The sequence below is a fragment of the Acomys minous genome (assembly GCF_964271855.1).
Source record: "Acomys minous genome assembly, chromosome: 13".
Taxonomy (NCBI): domain Eukaryota; kingdom Metazoa; phylum Chordata; class Mammalia; order Rodentia; family Muridae; genus Acomys; species Acomys minous.
The window spans coordinates 69,861,518-69,885,617 of NC_140495.1; the positions used below are offsets into that span (position 1 = coordinate 69,861,518).

The 24,100-nt window shown below is 39.6% G+C and overlaps 1 protein-coding gene across 4 annotated transcripts in view; it reads right to left on the minus strand.

The window, feature by feature from the left end:
* Window positions 1–24,100, minus strand: part of KCNQ5 (potassium voltage-gated channel subfamily Q member 5) — a 532,656-nt gene that overhangs the window by 134,298 nt on the left and 374,258 nt on the right. For all 4 annotated transcript variants that reach the window (XM_084753486.1, XM_084753487.1, XM_084753485.1 and 1 more), the window contains exon 3: window positions 6,458–6,584. In XM_084753486.1, coding sequence (XP_084609612.1) covers window positions 6,458–6,584 — 127 coding nt within the window. The remainder of the gene's footprint in view (window positions 1–6,457; window positions 6,585–24,100) is intronic.

Here is a 24,100-nt window from a genome sequence, read left to right on the forward strand (position 1 = left end):
ATTCTATTCCATTGATCAATCAGCCTATTTCTATGCCAGTACCATGCCATTTTTATTACTGTTGCTCTATAGTATAGTTTAAGATAAGGGATGGAGGATCTTTTATTATACAGCTATTTGTATTATTAGCTACTCTAGGGTTTTTGTTTTTGTACATGAAGTTGAGAATTGCTCTTCCTAAGTCTGTAAAGAATTGTGTAAAGATTTTGATAGGGATTGCAAGGACAATGCACTCAGTAAACCTAGATGACCCCTGTTCAGATCTAGCCAATGGACAGCTCATTATCCGTGGCTGTGGTTGTGGGGAGAGCAGGGACTGCCTATCACATGAACTCTGGTGCCCCCTATTTGATCACTTCCCTTTTGTGGGGAGGTCCAGCAGCACATAGAGGAAGGGGAAGCAGGCTATCCAGATGAGACCTGATAGGCTATGGTCATATGTTGGGGGAGGAGGTCGCCTTCTGTCAGAGGTCTAGGGGAGGGGAATAGGGTAGAAGAAGAAGAGAGGATGGGAATGGGAAGATACAAGCAAAGGGATAACATTTGGTATGTTATCTAAATAAATTATAATAAATTAAAATTTTAAAAAGTGGAAAATTCATGTTCTCAAGGGCAGAGCCATACATACATGGAAAAGTCACAGATTGTTACAAATTATTGCCCTATGACATACATTCTGGATACAACAAAGTTCTAGCAGGCATAGCTGATTAAAAGACCCGGGGACTTAGAAGTATAACTTCTAGTTGTGGACATTCATATTGGGGTTAAAATTTCCAGGATCTTTGTCAGTACCAGGTCTTGAAATGCTGCTGTGTGTCTATAGCAGTGGTAGCTTTCAACCTAGTGCTGCAACCTTTAGATACAGTTCCTCATGTTGTGGTGACCCCCTCCCGAACTATAGCATTATTTCCTTGCTATTTCATAACTGTCATTTTGCTACTTTCATGATCCATAATACAAATAACTGATATCTATCTATCATCTTTCTTTCTTTTCTTTCTTTCTTTCTTTCTTTCTTTCTTTCTTTCTTTCTTTCTTTCTAGCTGATATACAACCCCTGTGGGATTGAGACCCACAGGTTGAGAACCACTTGACCATCTCTTTTTCCTATGTCCTTACTGTACTTCACCAGGAGCCACAACACACAGTGCCTCCTGAATAAGCCAAGCTCAAAAGACTCGAGGAACCAATGCTAGGATTTTTCCTTGGATTGGACAGGCATATGCCTAAATATTTTCAAGACTGACACCTGTTAAAAATCTTCAGATCAACTCAATATTCTACTACTTAGAAAGATTTTCTTGGACTGTACAATCAAATGTATCTATCCTCCATTCTTTATGCTTTTATTCTCAGTACTCAGAGCTCTGCTTGGACATGGAAGAATTATATAATTTTTTTTTCTGGATAACTAAGTTTCCAACCTGAGGTGATCTTTGCTCTTTTGTCTTATGCATTGGGTCATGACAGTCATTATCAATTGTCCCATGTCTATTCATTTTCCTGTTAGCTTTTTCTCCTTTCTTAGAACACATGAGAGTGTACTCTTACAAGTAGGGACTATTTTTATTCATATTTACATTTTTGCACCAAGAGTGTGCCTGGCAGATAAGACTTTGAATATTTTTTCTTATATAACACACAATAGGGAGAATATTAGTAAAATATATCATAAGGGTCTGAAGTTTATAGCATAAATAAGGGACAATCTCAGTTTTTCATTTCCTCCTAAGAATACTTTCTATGTAGTCAAATAATAGCATTTTAATCTTCCTTATTAGTCAAGTTTACATACCACATCAACCATTACCTAAGCAACTGCCATACTGTTAATAAACAGCTGGAGGCATTCCTAAGAATGGAGGACTTACCTTAGAATTTCCAAAATACTTTGTACAAAAAAGCTACTTACTTCCAATTTGTAAATACCCAGGGGCCCTCAGAATGATATTACATAAGAGTGTAAGAAGTAGATACTGGGCACAAGAGTCTGTTTATTCCTTAACTTCTCCAAGTTAGAAACTAGCAATAGATATAGATGCTAAAAATAAAGCTAATGTTGCTATAAACTCTGCCTTTTTGAATTTCTAATGCTAGACATCATTGATGCCAATGGACAAAGTTCAATCAAGTTCAATTTTAAATTGTCAATAAACAACGCGATAGAATCATTTTTCTATAGTAAAATCATTAGAAAAGAATTCTATTTGTAGTATTGTTTTCCTTCCTTCTTTCTAGCTTTTCACAGGTTTGTTCAGTGCTGTCTTACTTCCTCATGTGTGAAATGGGATATTAGTGGCTGGAGACATGGCTCAGTACTTAAGAGCATCCACATTTGGTTCCCAACACTCAGTGGTGCCTGACAACTGTCTGTAACTCCGGTTTCAGGGGATCAAATGCCCTTTTCTGTGCTCAGTTAACTATAGGAAAGAATCTATGTGCTACAGAAGGATGTGAACACTTAGTTGAGAGAGGTTGCAAAAGAGTCCATGACTGCTAGACAATAGTCTTAGAAAAGCTCTTACTAAAGCAGATGAAAAGGTATGAAGGTGTTGAAAATGATTTGGGTCAAGAACAGGTCTATTCCAGGAAAAGGTGGGGATGGCAGAGAAGCAGAAAAATTCCTTAGTTTGCAAGCCAGCAGCAGTCCTCAGTGTGTCTGTTCTAACTTGTAAATGCATTAACAACTTAACTTGCCTTATAATATGATGAAATAACAGATGTATTTTATAGCCTCAGCCATGTGGTGGATCTAATAAAGTCTTCTATTTTCTTTTAGCCAAGTCAGAAGCTGACCACATTTTTCTAATTAAAAAAAAATACGCTTGCTGGCACTCTCCCAAGGAGCTGTTGTTTCAAGTGAAAGACAGACATGCTTAGATCATGGGCAGCATCTGAGCTGTGGTTTACCCTTTTCATGCTCTGGTGGAAGTGCCACAGGAAACTGTTAAAACAGTGATAGGAAATCACCCTACATTTAACATCAAATATAGATATAAGATTAATAACAGGGTGGCATTTTCTGGTGTGCTGAGACACATTACAAGACTGAAAAAAAAAAAAGGTCCTGTTATGACTGCTTTTAAAAGTAGTCACGCAGGAATCTAAAAATAGCTACCATCTGAGGTTGAGGCTGCAGAAACATCAGGCTCATTACTGCAATCTAAGTAGCAGCCTTTGATACTATTTGCCATATCCTCAAAGAGGCCATTAAGACAAAACTGGATAAAAAAGAATGGCTGTGTTATCAGTCTTCGAGGTGGTTCATGCATCTCCTCACTTAGGTTATAGAAGGAGGGATTCATGTTGTGATATAGAAAAATAACAAGGAAGCCAGCCCAGGTGGCTGCTACGAATATGCTTAACTCTCGGAGACAATAAGGTAGGGGTTGGCTAAAGCTGTGGGAAGGGTTTCGCAGCATAGTCTTAGGGGTGGAGCTAGTTGAATATGTGGGATAAGGAAGAGTTTGTAATTCTAGATACAATCTTACTGGTTTCAAAGGAAACCATCAAAAGTAAGCAAAATATTCATGAAAAAAAATACACAAGGTGTTTTTCTTAGAGTGTTACGTATTTACAATATGTTTTCCAAATACAAGTGTACAATGACTATATAGTTTCCTTAATTAATAAAGTGCTGGTGATTAGAAAGAGGAAATGGCAGTCTTTGGAATCAGCCCATGGGGCCTCTATTAAATAGTGTCCAAATGGTAAGTAAGGATTAGTACTATGCAAGATCTGACCATGGTAGTAGCTTCTGTTTGCTTCCAATAGGAAATGTCAACACTGTTCTGTACTTTAGTTTGCTTTTGATTGGTATGATAAAACACTGACCACAAGCAATTTGCAGAAAAATGGTTCATTTTTGCCTTATGACTCCCAGTTCACAATCCATCACTGAGGGAGGTCAGGGCCTAAACTCAACACAGGAACAGAGGTATGAACATGGAAAAACTCTCTTTATCGGCTTGATCTCTCACTCAGCCTCAGTTTGTTTTCCTATACAGCCCAGGCCCATCTATCCAAGTGTAGCACCACCCACAGTGGGCTAAGCTCTCCTATATCAAACATCGATCAAGAAAATGCCTCACAGACTGCCATATGCCAATCTGATTGAGGCAATATCCAATAGACACTCTGTCAGAGAGCTTGGCTATGTCAAGTTGATAGCCAAAGTTAACTAAGAGAGTGTGCCTAGAGAAAACATTCTCCACATTGAAGGCATAACAGGAGCACTGTCATTGTTTCCACATTCTATTCTTAAATGTAGAAGATTTTTTTTAATTGGCATATTCATAGCATTACAATCTCTCAAAATGAAATAAAAATCAGTCTTTGTGTATTTCAGACTTCACAGATAGCTGAGAAAGATGCAATATTCTCTTTTGCACTCAGCAGTGTAAATTTGGTTGAACAAGACCATAGGGTTGACTTCATCATTTTTACCAGTTTATACAGCATTTTTATGGATGCCTAAAGAGATGTAGGAAGGGTCTCAACAATAATGGGGCATAGGCCTTGCCTTCAGCAGATGACATTTGATGCCTCTGTGTGGATAAATCCAGAGATCTAATATCAATAAGTCACATTTGAATATGTTTCACCATTACATCAATTAGGTTGAACCACAGATTAAACTGTCACATGGACATTAAACAGAATGTTGAAAGTCATGCATAATTACTTTCACTACATATTCATATTTGACCTGTGCTCAAATGGGAATTTATTATATAGTTTTCCATGTCAACCTTCAAAGGAGTTAATTTACTAGATATAACATATCCACTTACATAAAAATCCCCAAAGTTAACAAACCTGAATTATGCCAATATCATACCATATTAAATCTGCCACGTCACCACTGAGGTGTACCCAGGCAAATAAGATAATGGAGAACAGACCATTGCTTTCTGAGAAAGGTCTTCTAAGATCTGAAGCAGAGAGAGAAAGACTAAAAGACTACTACTGTGTGCTCATGCATCCGTGGCTGGAAAGAGTGATCAAGAGGCAAAAGGCATCTGTGAAAGAACTTTCTTTCTAGCATGAGTAACAGAAATACATTGGCATTGACCTTGGAATTGGAACACAACCAATTTTTAATTGGTTTTAAAGTCTGGATTGGAACATTCCTGCAGTCATCCATGAACCGACCTTATACCGTAGAAGATGAGTGAATCTTGGCCAACCACCTGCCTTGTGAATTGTTTTGTTTGGTTCTTTCACGGGACAAAGAGTTTGTGATTGTGTTTTGCGGTAGGTTTATATCAAGTGATGATCCTTCATAACCTTGTTTGAGTAGAGAATTTGAAATGAGGGGGAAAAAAGAAACGTCTTTGGGGTGGGGGTGGGATCAAATGTTTAATACCTTGCTCTTTGGGGCTGTAAGCTACCACTTGCTTTTCTCTGTACCTTAGCATGATAGTTTCCAAAAGGAAAGGAAGCTTCATTTTTTAGATGAGAGAGGTTCGTGTTAGCAGCACCTGCAGAGGGGGACTCTACTGTTTGAGAGCATTCTGTAGCTCTCACCACAGGGAGAAAGATTAAGGGATAAGATCAAGTGCATTACTCAATCCCCAGCTCTCCACACAAGATGGTAAACTATCTTGTGAATTAAATCCCACCTTCTCAGCTTGGAAATAATTGGAATAAACCACACCAAGGACTTCTAGCATTTGGATTTGAATGGTTGCCTAGGAAGTAAGAAAGGCAAAAGAGCAAGAAAACCAAATTTAGCTGGCTAATAATAGCGTTGATATGCAGGGTTTTTAGTTTTGTTATATGATTTAAAATATATTCTCAAGAGATGCCAGGTTTTAATGCTACAGGAGGCATCATGTCAAACTGATTCTCAACAGAATGGTGTCCTTCCTGGAACTCCAGAGGCTCGGGCCGACCAACACAAAATTGTGTTATTTGTTTGAGAACTGTGGGGTGGGGTAGGGGTCCTATTTCAGAATGTAGAATTTAGGGTTAGAATTGAAATTTCCAGAGCATAAGCCACACTTATGGTCTCAATGTAAGCTAGAGGAGGACACTGATACCCATTTGACTAGTTTGAATGAAACCTGAAAACCTGGTGGCATACTGTAGAGCTAGTTAACACACATGTACACACCGTACACCACACATACACACAGAGATAGAGGTAGAGATAGAGATAGATAGATAGATAGAGAGAGACAGAGAGAGAGACAGAGACAGAGACAGAGAGACACAGAGAGACACAGAGAGAGAGAGACAGAGAGAAAGATGACACAGAGAAAGACACACACAGAGAGACAGAGAAATGGAGAGACAGAGACCAGAGACAGACGGAGATAGACAGGGGCACAGAGAGCCAGTCCATAGAAAGCAGTTCCTGGATGTTGCCTTCTAGTATCAACTGAATGTTGTAAAGCAAGAGAGAGAAGGAAATATGCGGCACCATAAGTCCTGAGGCTTTGATACTCACCTATAACACAGAAAGGTTTCCGAGCAAACCTCAGTCTTCCTTGCCATCCTCTATAACGACAGCAGCAACCTGCAGACCAGATTCGAATGATGAACTCCAAGCCAAAGACGACGATCATCACGAACTCCTAAAATGTCAGGACACACATGTCAGAGAGAAGCATTATTGATGGAGTCACAGCCAGCTCTAAGAAGCTGTGTGAGTATTTCTGTACCTTTAGGCAGTGTGTTGGCCACGAGTGGTTGATATGTAAAGAATCATATAGTTTTGCACGAAACTAGCCTGAAGGCTACTGACACCTCCTATTCTCTGTGCTTCCTATTATGGGATGTATGCCTACTCAAATCTCTAACATGGTGAAAGTGTCAGTTTTCGTAGGAAATGTGCAGGTGGAATAGTAATGTTTTCTTACCTGGGATCTAGAGTGTAGCTGGCTTTACCTGCTTGATAATGTGAAATAAAGAGCAGGCACCATGAAATGCAATGGTGAATGCTCTAGACAATAGTGCTTAATGGTGCTGCAAAGAGTGGCATCATCTCTCAGCCTTGAAGAGGTGGTCTCAGAGAATCGGAGGCAAGTTTTTGGAGTATTCAGCCTTTTGTTACAGTGTCAGAATCCCCTTAAAACTTAGGCAGTTTCAGAAGAAAAACTATGTGTGTGACACACATATATGCCGTCTGTCATGAGACCCAGAATCCTTCCAAATCGGAAGCTTGTTAATTATCATGTTGCCCTTGGGCAATTGCTGCCTGGAAAACAACACCTGTGCTTGCAAAATGAACTGGAGGGAGACTTTCAGGAAGAGCTGTGCGTTAACCCTGGGGACAGGCCAACTATAGCAGCACCTAAACAGTCAGTCACTAAATGAAGAAAGTAGAAAAGATTTACAAAAGAAAATAATTCTGGGGTTAGTCTAGCAAAGGCACTTGTCCCTATAGAAACAGATTTCAAGTTTATTATAACTGGTTTGCTTTAAAAGGCAACTGCTTTTCTTGTTTCAAAACAGGGGTCATCATTATTTATAATATAGATGATGCATATTAATTAACTTTATTATAATGGATGAATTATAAAATTGATATACAATTTTCATTAAAGCTGCCTAAGAAATGTAGATTGCAGAAATATGAAAGTTCCAACCCATTTTCCACCAAGATAAATTGGTAGCAAATTCATGAAAACTACACTTTTTTTACAGGCTTTATGCAAACATGCCTTTAGAGCATATGATGATATGATATGCATTTAAAATGCACCCCCACCCTCAGAGACACTGCACACCATCCTTCAGTTATTCTGCACTAAGAAACCCACAGGTACTTCTCACGAAGAGAGATAAATTTCCATATAGCATCATTCCTCACTATTAATTCAAACTACTTGGACCAATACCTGCAAATGACTTTACACACAGATGGCCCAATCTGTGGTAATATGCCAGGAGTAATGACCTGTGAGTTTTACTTAGTTTTGGTTTATTTGGGTTTTGGATGCTTATGTGAGTACAGTCTATTCATTTATTAAGGCGTCAGAATGCTACATCTTTTGTTGTTGCTGTTAGTTTCCTTTTTTGAGACTTGGTTTCTCTGTATAGCTCTGGCTGTCCTGGAACTTGCTCTGCAGACCAGGCTGGCCTCAAACTCACAGAGATCTGCCTGTTTCTGCCCCAAGCACTGGGATTAAAGGTGTACGCCACCACCGCCTGGTACATCATCAGTTTTTAATAGTACGTTATCCAACCTATACAAACCATGCTTGATTATAAAGTGCCCAATTAGCTAAGCCTGTGCACAACCTAAGCTTATCAACAGTTCCCACCCCGCCCCCATTTTTCTTTCCCTAGCCTCCTCCTGCTGTCAGGAAGTGTGACACTCCAGTTGCGGGAAGCCATATTGTGGAGCATTCTCTCCCTACAAATTTTTATGTGTGCCTTGTCCCATAGGCACTGACGTATAATGAGCCTGCTGTCTTATATGGATAGATAGCACTAACAGATATGTGAGCATTCTTCTTTTTTAATATATTTTATTAATTTATTCATATTACATCTCAATTGTTATCCCATCCCCTGTACCCTCCCATTCCTCCCTCCCTCCCATTTCCCCCTTATTCCCCTCCCCTATGACTGTGACTGAGGGGGACCTCCTCCCCCTGTATATGCTCATAGGGTATCAAGTCTCTTCTTGGTAGCCTGCTATCCGTCCTCTGAGTGTCACCAGGCCTCCCCAGTGAGCATTCTTCTTAATAGGAGAAATTCTAAAGTTACTGCTCCATTTCCATGCTGCAGTGAGGCAGCATAAATTATGTCTACAAGTTCTTTATTTAATGCCCATTGTTCAAGAATATGGCCTGATGCTTCCTGGGTTTGTTTTCTTTTTTAAATGATAGTAGGGAGAAATGCCAGCATGCTTTCTTTGTGAAGCAAGAACTGGAAGAATTGAAAAAAAGAACAGAGGAATCCATAGTCATTTTGGGGGGCGTCACCACCCCCCTTCCCCAGAAGAGGTAGAACAGAACTAGTGGAGAGTAAAATAACAAGTCTACATATCTGACTAAGAGTATGAGACGGGACCTGGAGAGAGAACTGCATCTTCCACTACCATAGCAGAATATGCACTTTCATGTTAAAATGCCTTGATTTAATTTTTTTTATTAAAATAAATTCAAGATAGAGCATGTTCTAAGCTATCGGCATTGAAAAGAATGAGATCATTTGGACTGTATAAGGGAACTCAATTATAAAACAATAGTAAAAATATAAGCAAACCTCTAAGCATGTGGAAAAATTTAAAATACATGTTTATGTATTTTTTTTTAGTCAAAATAAAATCCCAGTGAAAAGTACAAAACATAAATATCTAAAAGGGAATGAAAACACAATCTAGCAAATGAACAGGTAAAACTGCAGCACTGGAGGGGGCACATTTATATCACAAGATTCTCACATTAGAAATAAAGTTCCCTGGGCTGGAGAGATGGCTCAGAGGCTAAGAACATGGACTGCTTTTCCAGAGGTCCTGAGTTCAATTCCCAGCAACCGCATGGTGGCTCACAACCATCTATAATGAGATCTGGTGCCCTCTTCTGGAATGCTGGTGTACATGCAGACATTGTATACATAATAAGTAAATAAATCTATAAAAAGGAAGGAAGGAAGGAAGGAAGGAAGAAAGAAGGAAAGAAAGAAAGAAAGAAAGAAAGAAAGAAAGAAAGCTATCAAACTACTAATCTAGGACCACAGTTGAAAATTTAAGATAGAAGAATAAAATTGGCCCAAAGAAATTTAAAAAAGGAATGGCATACGTAAGAGAAGAAGATAATGAAAAAAAAAAATAACTAAACAGAAAATTTATGAAATAAAAAGCTGGTTCTATGAAAAAAATCAATAAAATTGATAAATCTTTTGTAAGATAATAGAAGTCACCAATCTAAGGAATGTCATAGAGGATGTCACCACAGGCATGGTGGCTGTGAAAAAAATCAATAATGCATCTTTATAAATGTAGCTTCTGACCATAACAGAGGACACAGTCTCATAGAAAACTCTCTCATCCTCTGCCTCCTATAACCTTTCCGCACCTTCTTATGCAGCAGTGTTCCTGTAGCCTTAGGTGCTGGAATGTTTTCTAGATGTGTTTGTAAAACACGAGCTCTACAATTCTGCATTTTGATTGGTTGTGGCCTTTTGTAGTGGTCTCCATCTGTTGTAAAGAGAGGTTTTATTGATGAGGGGTAACGGTTACACAGACTTGTGGGTATAAAAACCAACAATTAGAATAGAGTTCGGGGTTGTGCTGGTTTAGCAACGTAGTGGTTTAGTTTTTTTCTCCCAGAACCATGACTTCATTAGCACGGAGTAATTCACTAGGTTTCCAGGACTGGACACGATTTCCTTCTTGTTGAGATGTTGAGGTCTTAAATTCCATTAGAGAGCTGTTGGTTACTGCCACGGTATGTGTACCACTACTAGACCTTTAGGGTTATTGTGTGTTAGTCATTGTGTAGTTCACACATCCACAAAGTGTTACCAACACAGTTGCCTAAACACGAGCTGAACAAGAACAATGCACATTAGAACTCAACCCTACACAAAGACTACAGGCAACTAGGGAATGCTAAGAGTGGGAGAAATAGTCTTTCCCAGGGGACAGCACACCTATTTGTTCTCCAGTGTTGAATGATTAGCCCTGAAAACACACATACATACAAGTAACAAACAGTGTGAGCATATTTAGGAATATATATGTTTGTACATGTATGCATGTGACAACAATTAATAAGAAAAGAGGCCATGAATCTGAAAAACACGTAGTAGGAGAACATGGGAGGGTTTGGAGAGGGGAAGGGAAAATGACATAGTTATACTCTAATTTCATGAATTAAAATAAGCAATTAAAAAACGGTAAAGAGGTGCTAAGAATGATAGGGTGAAGACAAGTTTGACAATTCAGAAAATTAGACAAAAACCACGAAAAGAAAAAGAATAATCCAAAAGTTATATAATCCATAAAAAATTGATCCCATAATGAAAAAGCTTTTGAAAAAGCTGTGTCTAGGCCAAACAATTTCAATATTGAAACCAACCAAATAGGTAGAGAAAAATTATGCTGGTTCTACACATTTTTTTTCTAGAATACAGAAAACAGACAAAAATTTTCCATTTTTCTCCTCCAACTTCACAATATTTCTTCCAGAGGATACAAAACATTCCTAATTATATATTTTTTACCCTATAGAGACAAATTCTTGGTCGATAAACTATGTTTTCTTGGAGCATATTGTGGAGTCCGAGCTGGCCTTGAACTTGAGACTCCTGCTGTTTTACCTTCTGAGTGTTGGGTCTAGAGGCATGTATCAACAGATGTCCTGCATCTGATTCACTTAGAAAAAAAAAAAAAGAAATGGCATCTTGCTATGGTGTCCAGACTGGCCTTGAAATGCTGGGCTAAGGCCATTTTCCTGCCCTATCTTTCTAGATGGCTGAGACTAACTACAGGCATGGAAACTGTGCCTAAAGTTAATTGAAAAATAAACTAAAATTATGAACAACTATCTCTCATGAGATTAGATATAAACGCTTCAATAAAATATTAGCAAACCAAACCCACTAGTATGGAAAAAATATGCCAAGTAGGATTTAATTAAATTATGTAAAGCTGGTTCAGTGTTTTAAACTAACCCAATGCATTACATCAACAAACCAAAGAAGATAAAAAGTCACATAGACATATCAGTTAACTCAGGAAAGGCCTTTGGCATCTTTTCCTTATAAAATTTCTGGCAATTTAAAAAGAGAGGGTGATTAATATCACCAACTTGATAAACTTTATCTACAAGCCCCTCCAGTCAACATATTTAATGGTGAGAAAGTGAATGTAATTTTCTAAAGTCAAGAATGAGGCAAGATGTCTGCACTCATCCTCCTAATTAAAGATTTTACTGTACATTATAATGATTGGAATGAAGCAAATTAAGTAAATAAAAGATCCAGTCTAGAAAGCCAAATAGAAACAGTCTGTATATCCTAGTGCATGACTGTCGTACAACGTTCAGAACACAAAGCCAATGTGGAGGCACTTTAATCCCAGCACTCTGGGAAGCAGAGGCAGGTGTATCTCTGTGAGTCCAGTATAGCCAGGGCTACATAGAGAAACCCTGTCTCAAACAACCAACCAACCAACCAAACAAACAAATACAAAAAAAGAAAAAGGAATTTTAGTAAACAGAAAAGTCAATCATATTGTACAAACTCCCGGCATAGGCAGAGTATGTTGTATCCCAAATTCACAATATAATATTATTTATAGTCATTCCAAAAAATGACATTTAGAAACGCACCTAGCAGAACACACACAGCTTATATATAGAGATGACTACAAGCTAATAGTGAAAGAAATAAGAGAAGACTCAAATAAGTGGGGAAAAGACCAGATTTTTAACCAGAGTAGTTAATATAAAAGTGTCCCTGTCAAAATCTCAGAAATTTTCTTGGGTATTTACACTTATCCCGAATGTGGGATATTGTATGGAAATTTTAAAGGCCTTGGAAATCTTAAGACAGTTTGGTAAAGGTGAAAGGAATTGCGTTATACAATATTAGAGCCTATTATATGGCTCCAGTAACCATGATTGTGTGGTATTTGCAAAAGGCCAGACATGCAGAGCAGTAGGGGAGATAAAGAGCTGTACAGATGTGCTCTGCTGATTTTTGTTAAAGGTACAAAAACAAGTCAGCATTGGAAGAACAGTCTTTCAACAGCCATACTAATAGACAAGAAGGGAAGATGGAAGGAGGAAAGCAGAAGTGAATAAGCAAGGAGGGGAGTGATGGAGGCAGAAAGCAGGAGGTGAGGAAAGAGAAGGAAGCAAGGCTCCCAAATGTACACCTCACAGTGTATACTAAAAATCAGTTATAAAGAGTCATGTGCATAAGCCTGGTGGAGTGGCGCACAACCTCAGTCCCAGCACTCGGGAAGCACAGGCAGGCAGATCTCTGTGAGTTCATGGCCAGCCTAGACTACACAGGGAGTTTCAGTCCGGCCAGAGCTACATAGACCTTTTGAGACCTTGTCTCAAAAGTGCAGAGGGCAAAAATATTAACATCATAAAACTTTCAGTGAAAACCATACATAAGACTTGTACAAGTTGAAGCCAGAAAAAAAAAAAAAAAAGTCTTAGCAACGTGCAGCTGATAGCTGATTAGCTTCCGGGGAGTGACACAGGCTGTGTTAACCACACCACAGGGCAAAGCGTCATGCTCAGGAGTTGCTGACCAACAAAACCCTGACTCCATGTGTGTGTGTGTGTGTGTGTGTGTGTGTGTGCATGCGCATGTGTGTAAGAGAGAAAGAACATGAAGCTGTGTGGGTAAGAAGGTAGGGGAGGATTTGGGAGGAGTTGGCGAAGGGGATTGAATATGATCAAAAGACATTGTATGAAATTCTTAAATAATAAATTATACAAAAGTATAACAGAAATTTTATATGTTTGAATCAAGAAAAGTATTAGAGTTGACACTAAAAACACATATATCATAAGCAAACTGGTACTCTGTCAAAATTAAACATTTTTGCTTGGGAAAATCTCAGATCAGAAGACGAAAAGGTAAATTACAGACTAGAAGAAAATATTTGCAAGCAATGAATCTGATGAGGAATCAGCACTTAGAAGACATAAAAAAATAAAAACATAAAAAATTAACAATATTAAGTCAAAAATTAAATTACAAAATTGGCAAAGTATATAATTAGTATATTCAATATGTATTGAATATATATACACACATACATATATATATATACACACACACAAATATATCTCACACACACACATGAGAAGACATGAGTGACAAGGATACACTTGAAATGATATTTGGCATCACTAGCCTTCATGAAAATACAAACTAAAACTTCAATGAGAAATCATCACACAGCACTCAGAATTGCTAAAATAAAAAGAAATAGATAATAATCAGCAACAACAAAATGTGTTGAGGTGGCTCTGGGGACGGAGAGTCATTCACACATCACTGGTGGAGGCACAACATAGGATCTCCAGAATGCAGACTGGCAACATCTTTCTTAGGTAACAGAGTTGACCTAGAGCAACTATTGTGTTCTTGGGTATTCATGCTAAAGAAATAAAACCATGACTATGCAAAAACTGGGACATAAATAATGACAGCCCGTTTATGCATAATGACTGAAGACTGAAACTGCTCAGGTATCATTTTGGGTAAGGACATTAAAGAAGCTATGTGTGGTATATCCACACCAACATATACTATTAAACAATAAAAATGAGATAACTAATATATACAATTCGGAAAACTCACTAGGAAAGGTTGCCGAGTAGCGTACTATCAATTCTAGCAGGTTCCTTACCACTAGCAAATTTATAATCACTTTTTTTTTTTTTTAGAAGATAAAAGCAGTTTAGAAATGGAGATTAGTGTTGCTCAGTTGGTTTGCTGAAAAGGGCTGGATGGAGAGAAGGAGGGAGTCCCTTACAAAAGGGCCACTGGAAGGTGGGGAAGATACAGGGGGACCTACAGGCCTCAGCACATGGGGGAGTGAGAGAAAAGGGGGGCAGGGTGGAAGACAGAGAAAGAAAGCTGCGGTTGATGTCATTTGCTTTTAAGCCCATTGCTGGGAACATAGAGACATGCAGGTACCTGGGGCTTGCTGGTTAACCAGCCTCGTATAATGAATAAGTCCTAGGCTAGTAAGAGACCTTGTCCTAAAACCAAACCAAACCAAACCAAACAACAAAAACGCCAACAAAATGCATGCACCAAAGTAATGACACCAAAGGTTACCTTCTGGCCACACACACACGCACACACACACACACACACACACACACACACACACACATACACACACACACACACACACACACACACACACACACACACACACACATACGCACACACACGCACACACACACACACACGCGCACACACACACACATACACACACACACACACGCACACACACACACACACACACATACACACACACATGCACACACACACACACACACACACACACGCACACACACACACACATGCACACACACACACATACACACACACACACACGCACACACACACACACACACACACATACACACACACACGCACACACACACACACACGCGCACACACACACACACACACACGTGCACGCTCGTGCGTGTGATGGGACCTAGACTGTTGCCTTAAGTAAACAAGCCCCTACTTGTGATGCATACACACAACGTAAAATTAGAGAAACCTGAATGAGACTCAAGGATTCCACTTTTGTCTTTGTAATATTACATGTTACCCTTTGGGAAAACTGGGTAAAGTGGACACAGAGTATATCTACTGTTCTTTACAACTACATGTGACCCTCTAATTATCTTGATGAATATTTCAGGGAAGAAAGCCACTGCCAGTGCTCACACCATGGGGTAGTCTCAGAGGGAGGAATATGTTCTTTGTGTCCAGTTGGCTAGGATTCAGCATCACCGTGTGCTGGTCACTCTCCTTGTAGAATCTTCATATATTACTTTCACATGAGTTAAATCTGTTCAGTTGAAATGATTCAATGATTTCAAATGCTCACATAGGATGAACTTAGAGGTGATTCTTTAGCAGCTGTGAAGCAGGCCCTCCTGCTCTACTGGCCAATCTTAGGTTAAATCAGTTCTCACTTGGTTGAACTAAATTGGCCGCCATATACTTCAATGACGGTATGCAGATCTAGGGACAATATTCAAAATACTGGGTCTCCTTGGAGAAATGGTTAAAATAAAATTGATGTTAACCAACAAATGGATCTACCATTAGCTGTTGAAGACTCTGGTAGGTTGGCTTTGAGAGCCTTCTATAGAGCCTAGGACAACACTAAATATTTTTATCATCTGTCTTGAAGGAGTTATCTTGTTTCACCATTATTCATCACATAGTTCTGGTAAACATAGGGCAGTTTTCACATTTTCCTTAAATAAAAAGGGGTGAGTGAGATGCTTCAGTAGATAAAGGCACTCGCTGTCAAGCTTGACCTAGAAAGACAGAATGGTAGAAAGTGGTAGAAAGACAGAAATGACTGTGGTAGCTCTCAGATGATTTCCACACATGTACCCAGGCACCAGTGTCACACAATCATCCCACTCGTCCCTGTACAAATAACCAACCAGCTGACTTCATTTTAAAGAATGTGTACAAAAATCAAGAAATACAAGAGGCAGTCTGAATTCTGTCTAATGGTCTTTGAGACTACCTATGGTGAGCCCTCCTTCCCAGATAATAAGGAAGTCTACCCCATTGATAGAGATGATTTTGTTGTATATTGCTTGATACTAACAATCTATTTGTGATGTTAGTCTGTTTAGAAGTTAGTTTTAAAATAGTTTTAGGTGCAGATTTATTTTTTGTACAAATCCAGGATTCCTAAAGGCATGTGTTCTAGTTGTGTTCTCCTTAACTAACAGCGTTGTTAATTAAAAGTGACCTATATCTAATTTACAAGCTGTCTGATGGGACCATTAGTTATTTGTTCCTTGTTTTCTGCCACCAAATAGCTCGTCTGTGTGTGTGTGTGTGTATGTGCACAGGCGTGTGTGCAAAGATGAACTGCTAACATTACAAACCTCCTGACATTTACACCAGTTCTTAAAGAGCTGTGGATAATTAAACACACAAAATGAAACCATTGCTTCTATTCAGAATACCATCCTCATCAATTCTCAGCCACTTCCGCTCAGTTCTTTGTGTGTGCATATATTCAAAGCAGCGCAAAGCTAGTGAGGCAGCGTGCCTTGTCACACAATCCCTACAAGAAAATAATTTGTGATATAAATGTTAAGGAAAGGCATCAGTTAGGATTTCTGCTTATGCTCACTGTCACATGGAAAATTCCACCTGAATAATACATATTGAAAGGGTAGCATGATGATCTGGAAATGGCTTTTTGCTTAAATTGGAATATGAAAATAAATGAGCAAATAATTAATAATTTCTTGAAAGTTTACCTTTTTGGATAGTAGGAAAAATATTCTTAGAAGCATGCTGTCTAGGGATAGAGAGATGTCTCATTAGTTTAGACCACAAGGTACTCTTCCAGAGGACTTGGGGTTCAACTCCTAGCACACAAGGCAACTCAATTAAAGGGGACCTGACTCCCTCTTCTAGCCTCTATAGGTACTGCATGCACATGATCCATAGATATCCAAGCAGGCAAAACTCCCCTACACATAAAATAATTTACAAATAGTTAAAAATAAAATATAACTGTGCAGAACACACCACCACATACTGTTACCAACTTAGTTTTCAAACGTCTCCATAGTTTGGATACATAAATTATTATATAAACTATTAATGTATTTGAGGAGAATCAGAGGGAGCTAATGCTTTACTGAATAGAACAAGTCTTTCTGCAGTGAAGACAAATGGATGCTTTCAAATCAGGTCTGTGTGGTGGAGGTGGTGGTGAGCAGACAACGGAACTTTCCTAAAGTGCTTAGCCTGTGGGAGGTGGTGTGTGGATGAGGACACATCAGTGGGAGTGGGATACGGATGAAAAAAGTAGAATGAAGTGTGAAGGGGCACTGATGCTTCCAGTCTTGGAAAACAAATGCTTCAGAGAGTTTTGAAGCATGCAAATGAGGTACCTCATTGGCTGAAAGGCATGGGAAAACACGGACAGGCAAACTCGTAAGTGGAATCAGAAAAACACAGTGTCTGTCAATCATCTCTCGTTTGGGTAATTAGCTCTTTACATTTCTCTAAATATGTTTCAGCCTTTTAAGTTTTTCACTTTTTGAAATCTGTCTCCTCTGGAAAAGATGTCAGGTAGCCATGTCTGTAAGATGGATTTTTTACCTCCTGTTCTTCAGAGGGGAAGAAGGAAAGTAAGAGACAGTTTACTCTTCTCATGCTGAGCATGTTTAAGAGAGTTCCTCCAATGTCTTGCGTTTTGGAGGAAATAGAAATTCATGATGATGCTAAGGTAGTTCTGTAGGCCAAGCTGAAGGAGCCTGTTTATTTTAGTCTCACTGAAGGCCCAAGTTGTGCCACTAAACTGGACAAACCCTGGGAAGTTGAGTTGATAATGAAATTGTTAATAATGAGTTTGTAACGTGCTACTTTGTAGAATATGGAAATAACAGCCTAGGTCTTAGAGAACACAGCTCTCAGAGAGGAAAACGACCATGTAGTGTGAGAGAAAAGCAGAAAGAACATACTTTCTGACAGTCTTAGTTAGGGCTTTATTGCTTTGAAGAGACACCATGACCAAGACAACTCTTTAAAGGAAAACATTTACTTGGGGCTGGCTGATAGTTTCAGAGGTTTATTCTATGGTCACCATGACAGGAAAAATGGCAGCATGCAGGCAGACATGTTGCTGGAAGAGCTGAGATTTCTACATCTTCATCCAGCAGAAGGAGACTCTGAGTCACCCTAGACTTAGCTTGAGCATAGGCGGCCTCAAAGCCTGCTCCGACAATGACCCACTTACCTCCAACAAGGCTACAACTACTCCAACAAGGCAACATCTCCTCATAGTGCCACTTCCCTTGGACCAAACATTCAAAATCAAGAGCTATGGGAGCAATATCTATTCAAACCACCAGAATGACCTTTATCCTATTCCCTAGGATCAGGAGAAGGAAGCTTCATGAATTCCCATGTCACCTGACCTTCCTTCTAGATCTCCTATAAAATAGGGGCCTATACTTGCTTCTGTCATCTCTTACTCATGATTATTTTTTCCCCTTATAAGCACCAAAGTACATTATATTAGTTAGAATTACATATGTGGCCCATCACTACAGCACATACTGCTGTTGTTAAGGAACTCATGCAAACATTATATACTTTGGTAAGTTTTAGCGGTAAGAAAATACACGTTTCTCTCTGCTCACACTTCATGTGAACTTGTATGTGCAAAAGCTTTCAGAACGTGATGCTGAGACACGGCCAGTGAGACTCATGCAGACAAACAGAACAGGCAAATAGCGAAGAATGAAAATCTGTAAGGAGAAAGGGGGCTGGGCAAACAGTTCGATGTATAAAGTGCTGGCTGAGCAAGAGTGAGGCCTTGAGAATGGAACTCCAGCAACCACCATAAAAAGTGGGGGTATCAGTGTGCATTTGCAACCCCATTGCTGAGGGGAGGGCAGGAGCAGGCAGATCACAGACCCTCACTGTCCAGCCAGTGTAGTGTAAGTGGTGAGTTCTGGGTTCAGAGAGAGACGGTCTCAAAGATGAAGGTGGATTTGATGAAGGCATCACATTTAGCGCTGGATGTTCTCCATTCTCTCACTCTCTATACATTGTCGCATTATGGGTCTCTGCATTAGCTCCCATATACTTCTCTGGTGCCCGAGAGACACATATCACGATGGATATAGAAGATTGGCATCAGGAGTCATTTTATTTGCTATGTTCCTTTAGCAGAACAATAGTTTTTGGTTTCTTCCTATGTCCATGGCCTATCAAGTCTCAGGTTTTTGGCTACCCAAGCAGGGTCCCACCAATACATGGGCTCCATCTTGTGGAGTAGGCCTTAAGTCCAATTAGCAAGTGGTTGGTTAGTTATGTCCACATTAAGTACTACTATTGAATCAACATATCATGGAAGCAGGTCACCATTGAGGACTGCAGGGTTTGTTGCTGGGTTGATGGCTACCTTTTTCCTCTGATATATTATGGTTCCTAATTTTATATTTTTATGAGTTTTCCATGTGTGTGTGGACATGCCTGCATATGTGTGTGTGTGTGTGTGTGTGTGTGTGTGTGTGTGTGTCTGTTTGCTTGACTGTCTGTTTTCTAAAGAGAGAGAGAAAGGTCATTAAGTTGGGTGGGTACGGATCTAGGAGGACTTGGGGGAGGAGAGGATATGATCAGAACATAATATATGGGATTTTTCCCCCAAAAAAGGTGAAAAGAGACTAAAGAAGATATCTGATGTGGACCATTTGGCTTCCAAACATGTATGCATGAGTACACCTGCACACACAGGTGAACACACACATATATAAAACACACACACACACACACTCACATACTTTCTCTCTTTCACACACACAATTTAAAAATATTTTTAAAAGAAACCCCACATCTACAAGGGTTCTACAAATCAAATATATTCACAAACAGAAAGTGCATATTGGCTTTCAGTGCAATCTCTGGTAGACATAAAAAAAGTTAACTATTCTCCAAGTACATACATCAATGTCATGGTAACAATATTCCATTAATAACATTTCCTAAAGTGAAGGAACATTTGAAGTTTTCTATCATTTTGAACATCTAGATGGCAAAGACGTTTTCAATATATGTGCATTTATTTTTATAGCTTAAATTTTATTATCTATGTAACTATTCATAGCCTATCCTTTATAAAATCTGTCACCGTCCTGAGGTATTTACTTATATTTCTAATTGTTTTAAGTCATCCATCAAAATCATTCAAAACCAGCCATGCTATAAATCAAGTTGGCTCTTCAGCTAATTACAAGAAAGGCCATGGTTGCAGATACTCCTGAGCTAATTTAATGTTTTCTTCTGCTTGTGGTTCATCTCAACCTCTAAACAACAGATGGAGGGTAAACACCTTTTGTACCTACTGACTTAAGAAAAATAGAGATGAGGAGTACAAATAAGAAGCTCTCTGGGAAAATTTTCAAGTGTTTTAGAACACCAAGTTTTAGTGTTTCTAAATATAACATCCCGAATGACAAACACGTATCAGTCCAGCAAACCCTTCTCCCATCACCAGCAATCTCTTTCCTTTCTTTTCCACGAGCTCACTTTCCAAATACCATCTATTTCTCTCCACTTTCCTCCTCGACGAGAACATGCTTTATCTTGCTAGGTCTAGCCTCCATCTTACACAGATGTGGCTTCTTCTGCAGAGATGCCATCACTCTTCCTTGCCCAGAAGAGTATTTGGAACCGTAACACCAACAAATACCACACTACCAACCTCTCTTTATTAACAAGCCATTGTCTGCTCAAGCCACTCCTGACAGGTGATGACCTCCATCTCTAGAATGAATCAATATCATTTGGATAGATTTGGAAAAGCACTCAGGGGACTAGGCAACTGATACCTCGCAGTAACTTGAAACTGTTCTGCTCTCCTGCTCCTGCCTGTGGACTTAGTCCTATCTTGCAACATGATACTTGATTGTAAACACACAGTAGTAGTATAATTATACACGAGAAGACTAATATACAGTCCTAACCAATAAAGCATCCTGAACACAATTAATGATCGGAGCCATGAAAACAGGATTATCTGCTTGTGGGCACTATGGGACCTTAACAGGAAGTAGGTTCTGGACGAAAATAACTAACTGCCTAAAAGTAAGGGTCTGCCCCAGAAAAAGAATGCACTGGGGAGAGAAAGCACACTTCTTCCCATTCCCTAGGCAGCACCGAAGGCCTCAATAGATGCAAAATGATACAGCAGTGTCAGGTTGACCTTTTGTAAAATCTAGACAAAAGGAATCCCGGAGCAAGGTGCATTGGAAAGAAATTCGCCATCTGGTTAAAGTGAATACAGCAGAGGGTTGAGGGGGGAGGCTGGGAGTGTTGTTCTGGAAGAAAAAGGAGAAGGAATCTATAAGACTGCATTTTCCTTTGGAAGCAAGGAGAGCTCTGGGAAATTTCCGTGGTGGAAAAGGAAACAGTTCTCTCACCTCCCTCCTGCTTGTATCCTAGTTTTCGTCCTTGTTTATCTCCTCAGGCTTGTTCATGAAGCTTTTGTGGAGGAAATGTATCAGGCACAACTATGGGCAACCTGCTTATGCTGATGGGTGCACCTTAGTCTCTTTTTATGACACAAATACGAGACTCTATAGGGTTGTGAGGAAGGGTGTGAGCTTTTGTGTTGTTTGAACCTCTCAGCTCATCTCTTGAGAGACAGGGAACAGAGCTGTAAGCAGGCCACATCCAAAGAAGAAAACATACACCTAAGAGTAACTAAAGACTACCTTCGTATATCCAAGATTGGCATTTCATCCTTCTGCTTTGGAAATTCCCCCATTTTGGTTTCTTCCATTACTTCCCTCTGGTTTTATGTTTTGCATGGTACACACGGTTTCAATGGAAACTCATCTTTTTCAGACACAGAGATTCAACTCATTATGTCCATTCAGACTCCTCTACTTCAGAATTTAACTTCACTAGCATTTGAACAAAACTTATTTTCAAACCATGGATAAAAAGAGGATTTGCCAGGCAAATTTAGAACGTTATGAGGAAAGGGTGTGTTGGGGGGGGGCTTAGCATATTTAAGAGGAACTGCTTTGCAAGATCCTAAATAGCACTTATTTGCATTTCAACAATTAATCGAATAATTACAACCAAGCCATCTTGTTAATTAAAGAAAACCCAGCAGGATGTTTATTTGGCAACCTTTTGTTAGCAGACATTCCCTAAGTATCAATGCAATGGCACTGGTAAGAGGTAGACTTCCTCCCAGATTCAAAATACCCCCTTCAAATCATCTTGAATATTTCCCAAGCACCGTGGTTATTATTCTAATAAGCTACAGCTATGTAGAACACAGTAAATTGTAGATATGTATTGGTATGTCCCTTAGGTGGCCCCAAGGGTCCTGTAATCTGTAGATGTGGCTCCCAGCCTAGAAGAACCATGACAATCTGGAGATGGAAGAGTTCATAGGTAACCAAAAGGGGCCTGAGATCTGTGTCCATAGCCCCGTCCCATCTAGTTCCTTACTCTGAAATTGCATCATCTCCTGTGCTTTTTTTTCCCCCCCTGCATCTATAAAGAGGTACATAGACCTGCACAAGTATACATACTTCCTTTGCCAAGGATGATAGACAGTGTTCAGCTCTGAGATGTGACGAAGGAACAGGAGACTAGTCTGGAAGAAAGAGACTATGTGGAGGAGCAGGATAGAAGGGAGTGAGAAATAGGCACCGTAGATTCTTTTAGATATCTGTACAGACTCTCACTTTTACTGAGGGGTCTGGATACTGGGTTTCCTGATCTTGGTCCCTCAGCGGGTTTGCCTGAAGATGGGAAGTGTCTCCAAGAAGAAGCAGGTACCCACAGATGACCCAACGAGCATACCGTGGAAGCTGGGACAGGATTCGTCTGTATACTTCTTTGGAGCAGGAGTATAGGAATAAGACTCTAAGCTGAGGACAAGGCATTCCCCACACATTCTAAAACAAGACTCTTGAAAACATAAATATCCCATATCCTCATTAAACGCTTTTCCATAATTGCCAGAACCTTCAGAGCAGAACCCATTATTCTGCTCCCTGCCAAGTGCCAACCCACAGATCGCTGGTCTCATTCTTCAACATGGTTATAAACAAATGATTTCCCAAGACTGGCTTTGATGAGATGAGGAGCAATGTTAGACTGGATAGTGTTCGAATTAGCTTCACTCTTGCTGTGACAGAACACTCACTGTCCAAAAGCACCTTAGGCCAGAGAAGGGTTTATTTGGCTTACAGGTGATAGCCCATAATTGAGGGAAGCCAAGGCAGAAACACAAAGCAGGAACCCAGAGGCAGGAACTGAAGCAGACGCCATGAGGAACACTGCTTTCTGGCTTGTTTGTTTGTTTGTATTTTTAAATGACCCTGGATCACTTTACTAGGAATGGGCCATCTACAGTGGGCTATACTCTCCCACTTCAACAAATAATTGAGAAAACACCCCCGCATGGACTTGCTCTCAGGCCAGTCTAATGCCGGCAATTCTTCAAATGAAGGTCCTTCCTCTTAGGGGACTCTAGATGGCGTCAAGTTGACAAAAGCTAAGCAGCACAGATGGTGCTCATTAGCATTAATTAAATGAGAAATGGACCTAAAGAATAGCATCTCACTTTGATCTCTATGTATTTCTAAGATGAACTTAAATGGAAATTCAAAAAATTTGAAAAGTTAAAAAAAAAAAAAGCTTGATCTAAAGCCCTACAATTCATGTGTGTCCCACTCAGGCACCTGGATTCTTGAAGGACATCTAAACACCAACCAGGTGGCAACAGTGTTAGTAACACTGCTAACTTATTTTCTTTTCAAAGCTGATTCAGAAATGTTGAGAGAGAACATTGGATAGAGAGGATTCAGTTGTTTTTCTACTTTACCTAGCAGGAGGAGAA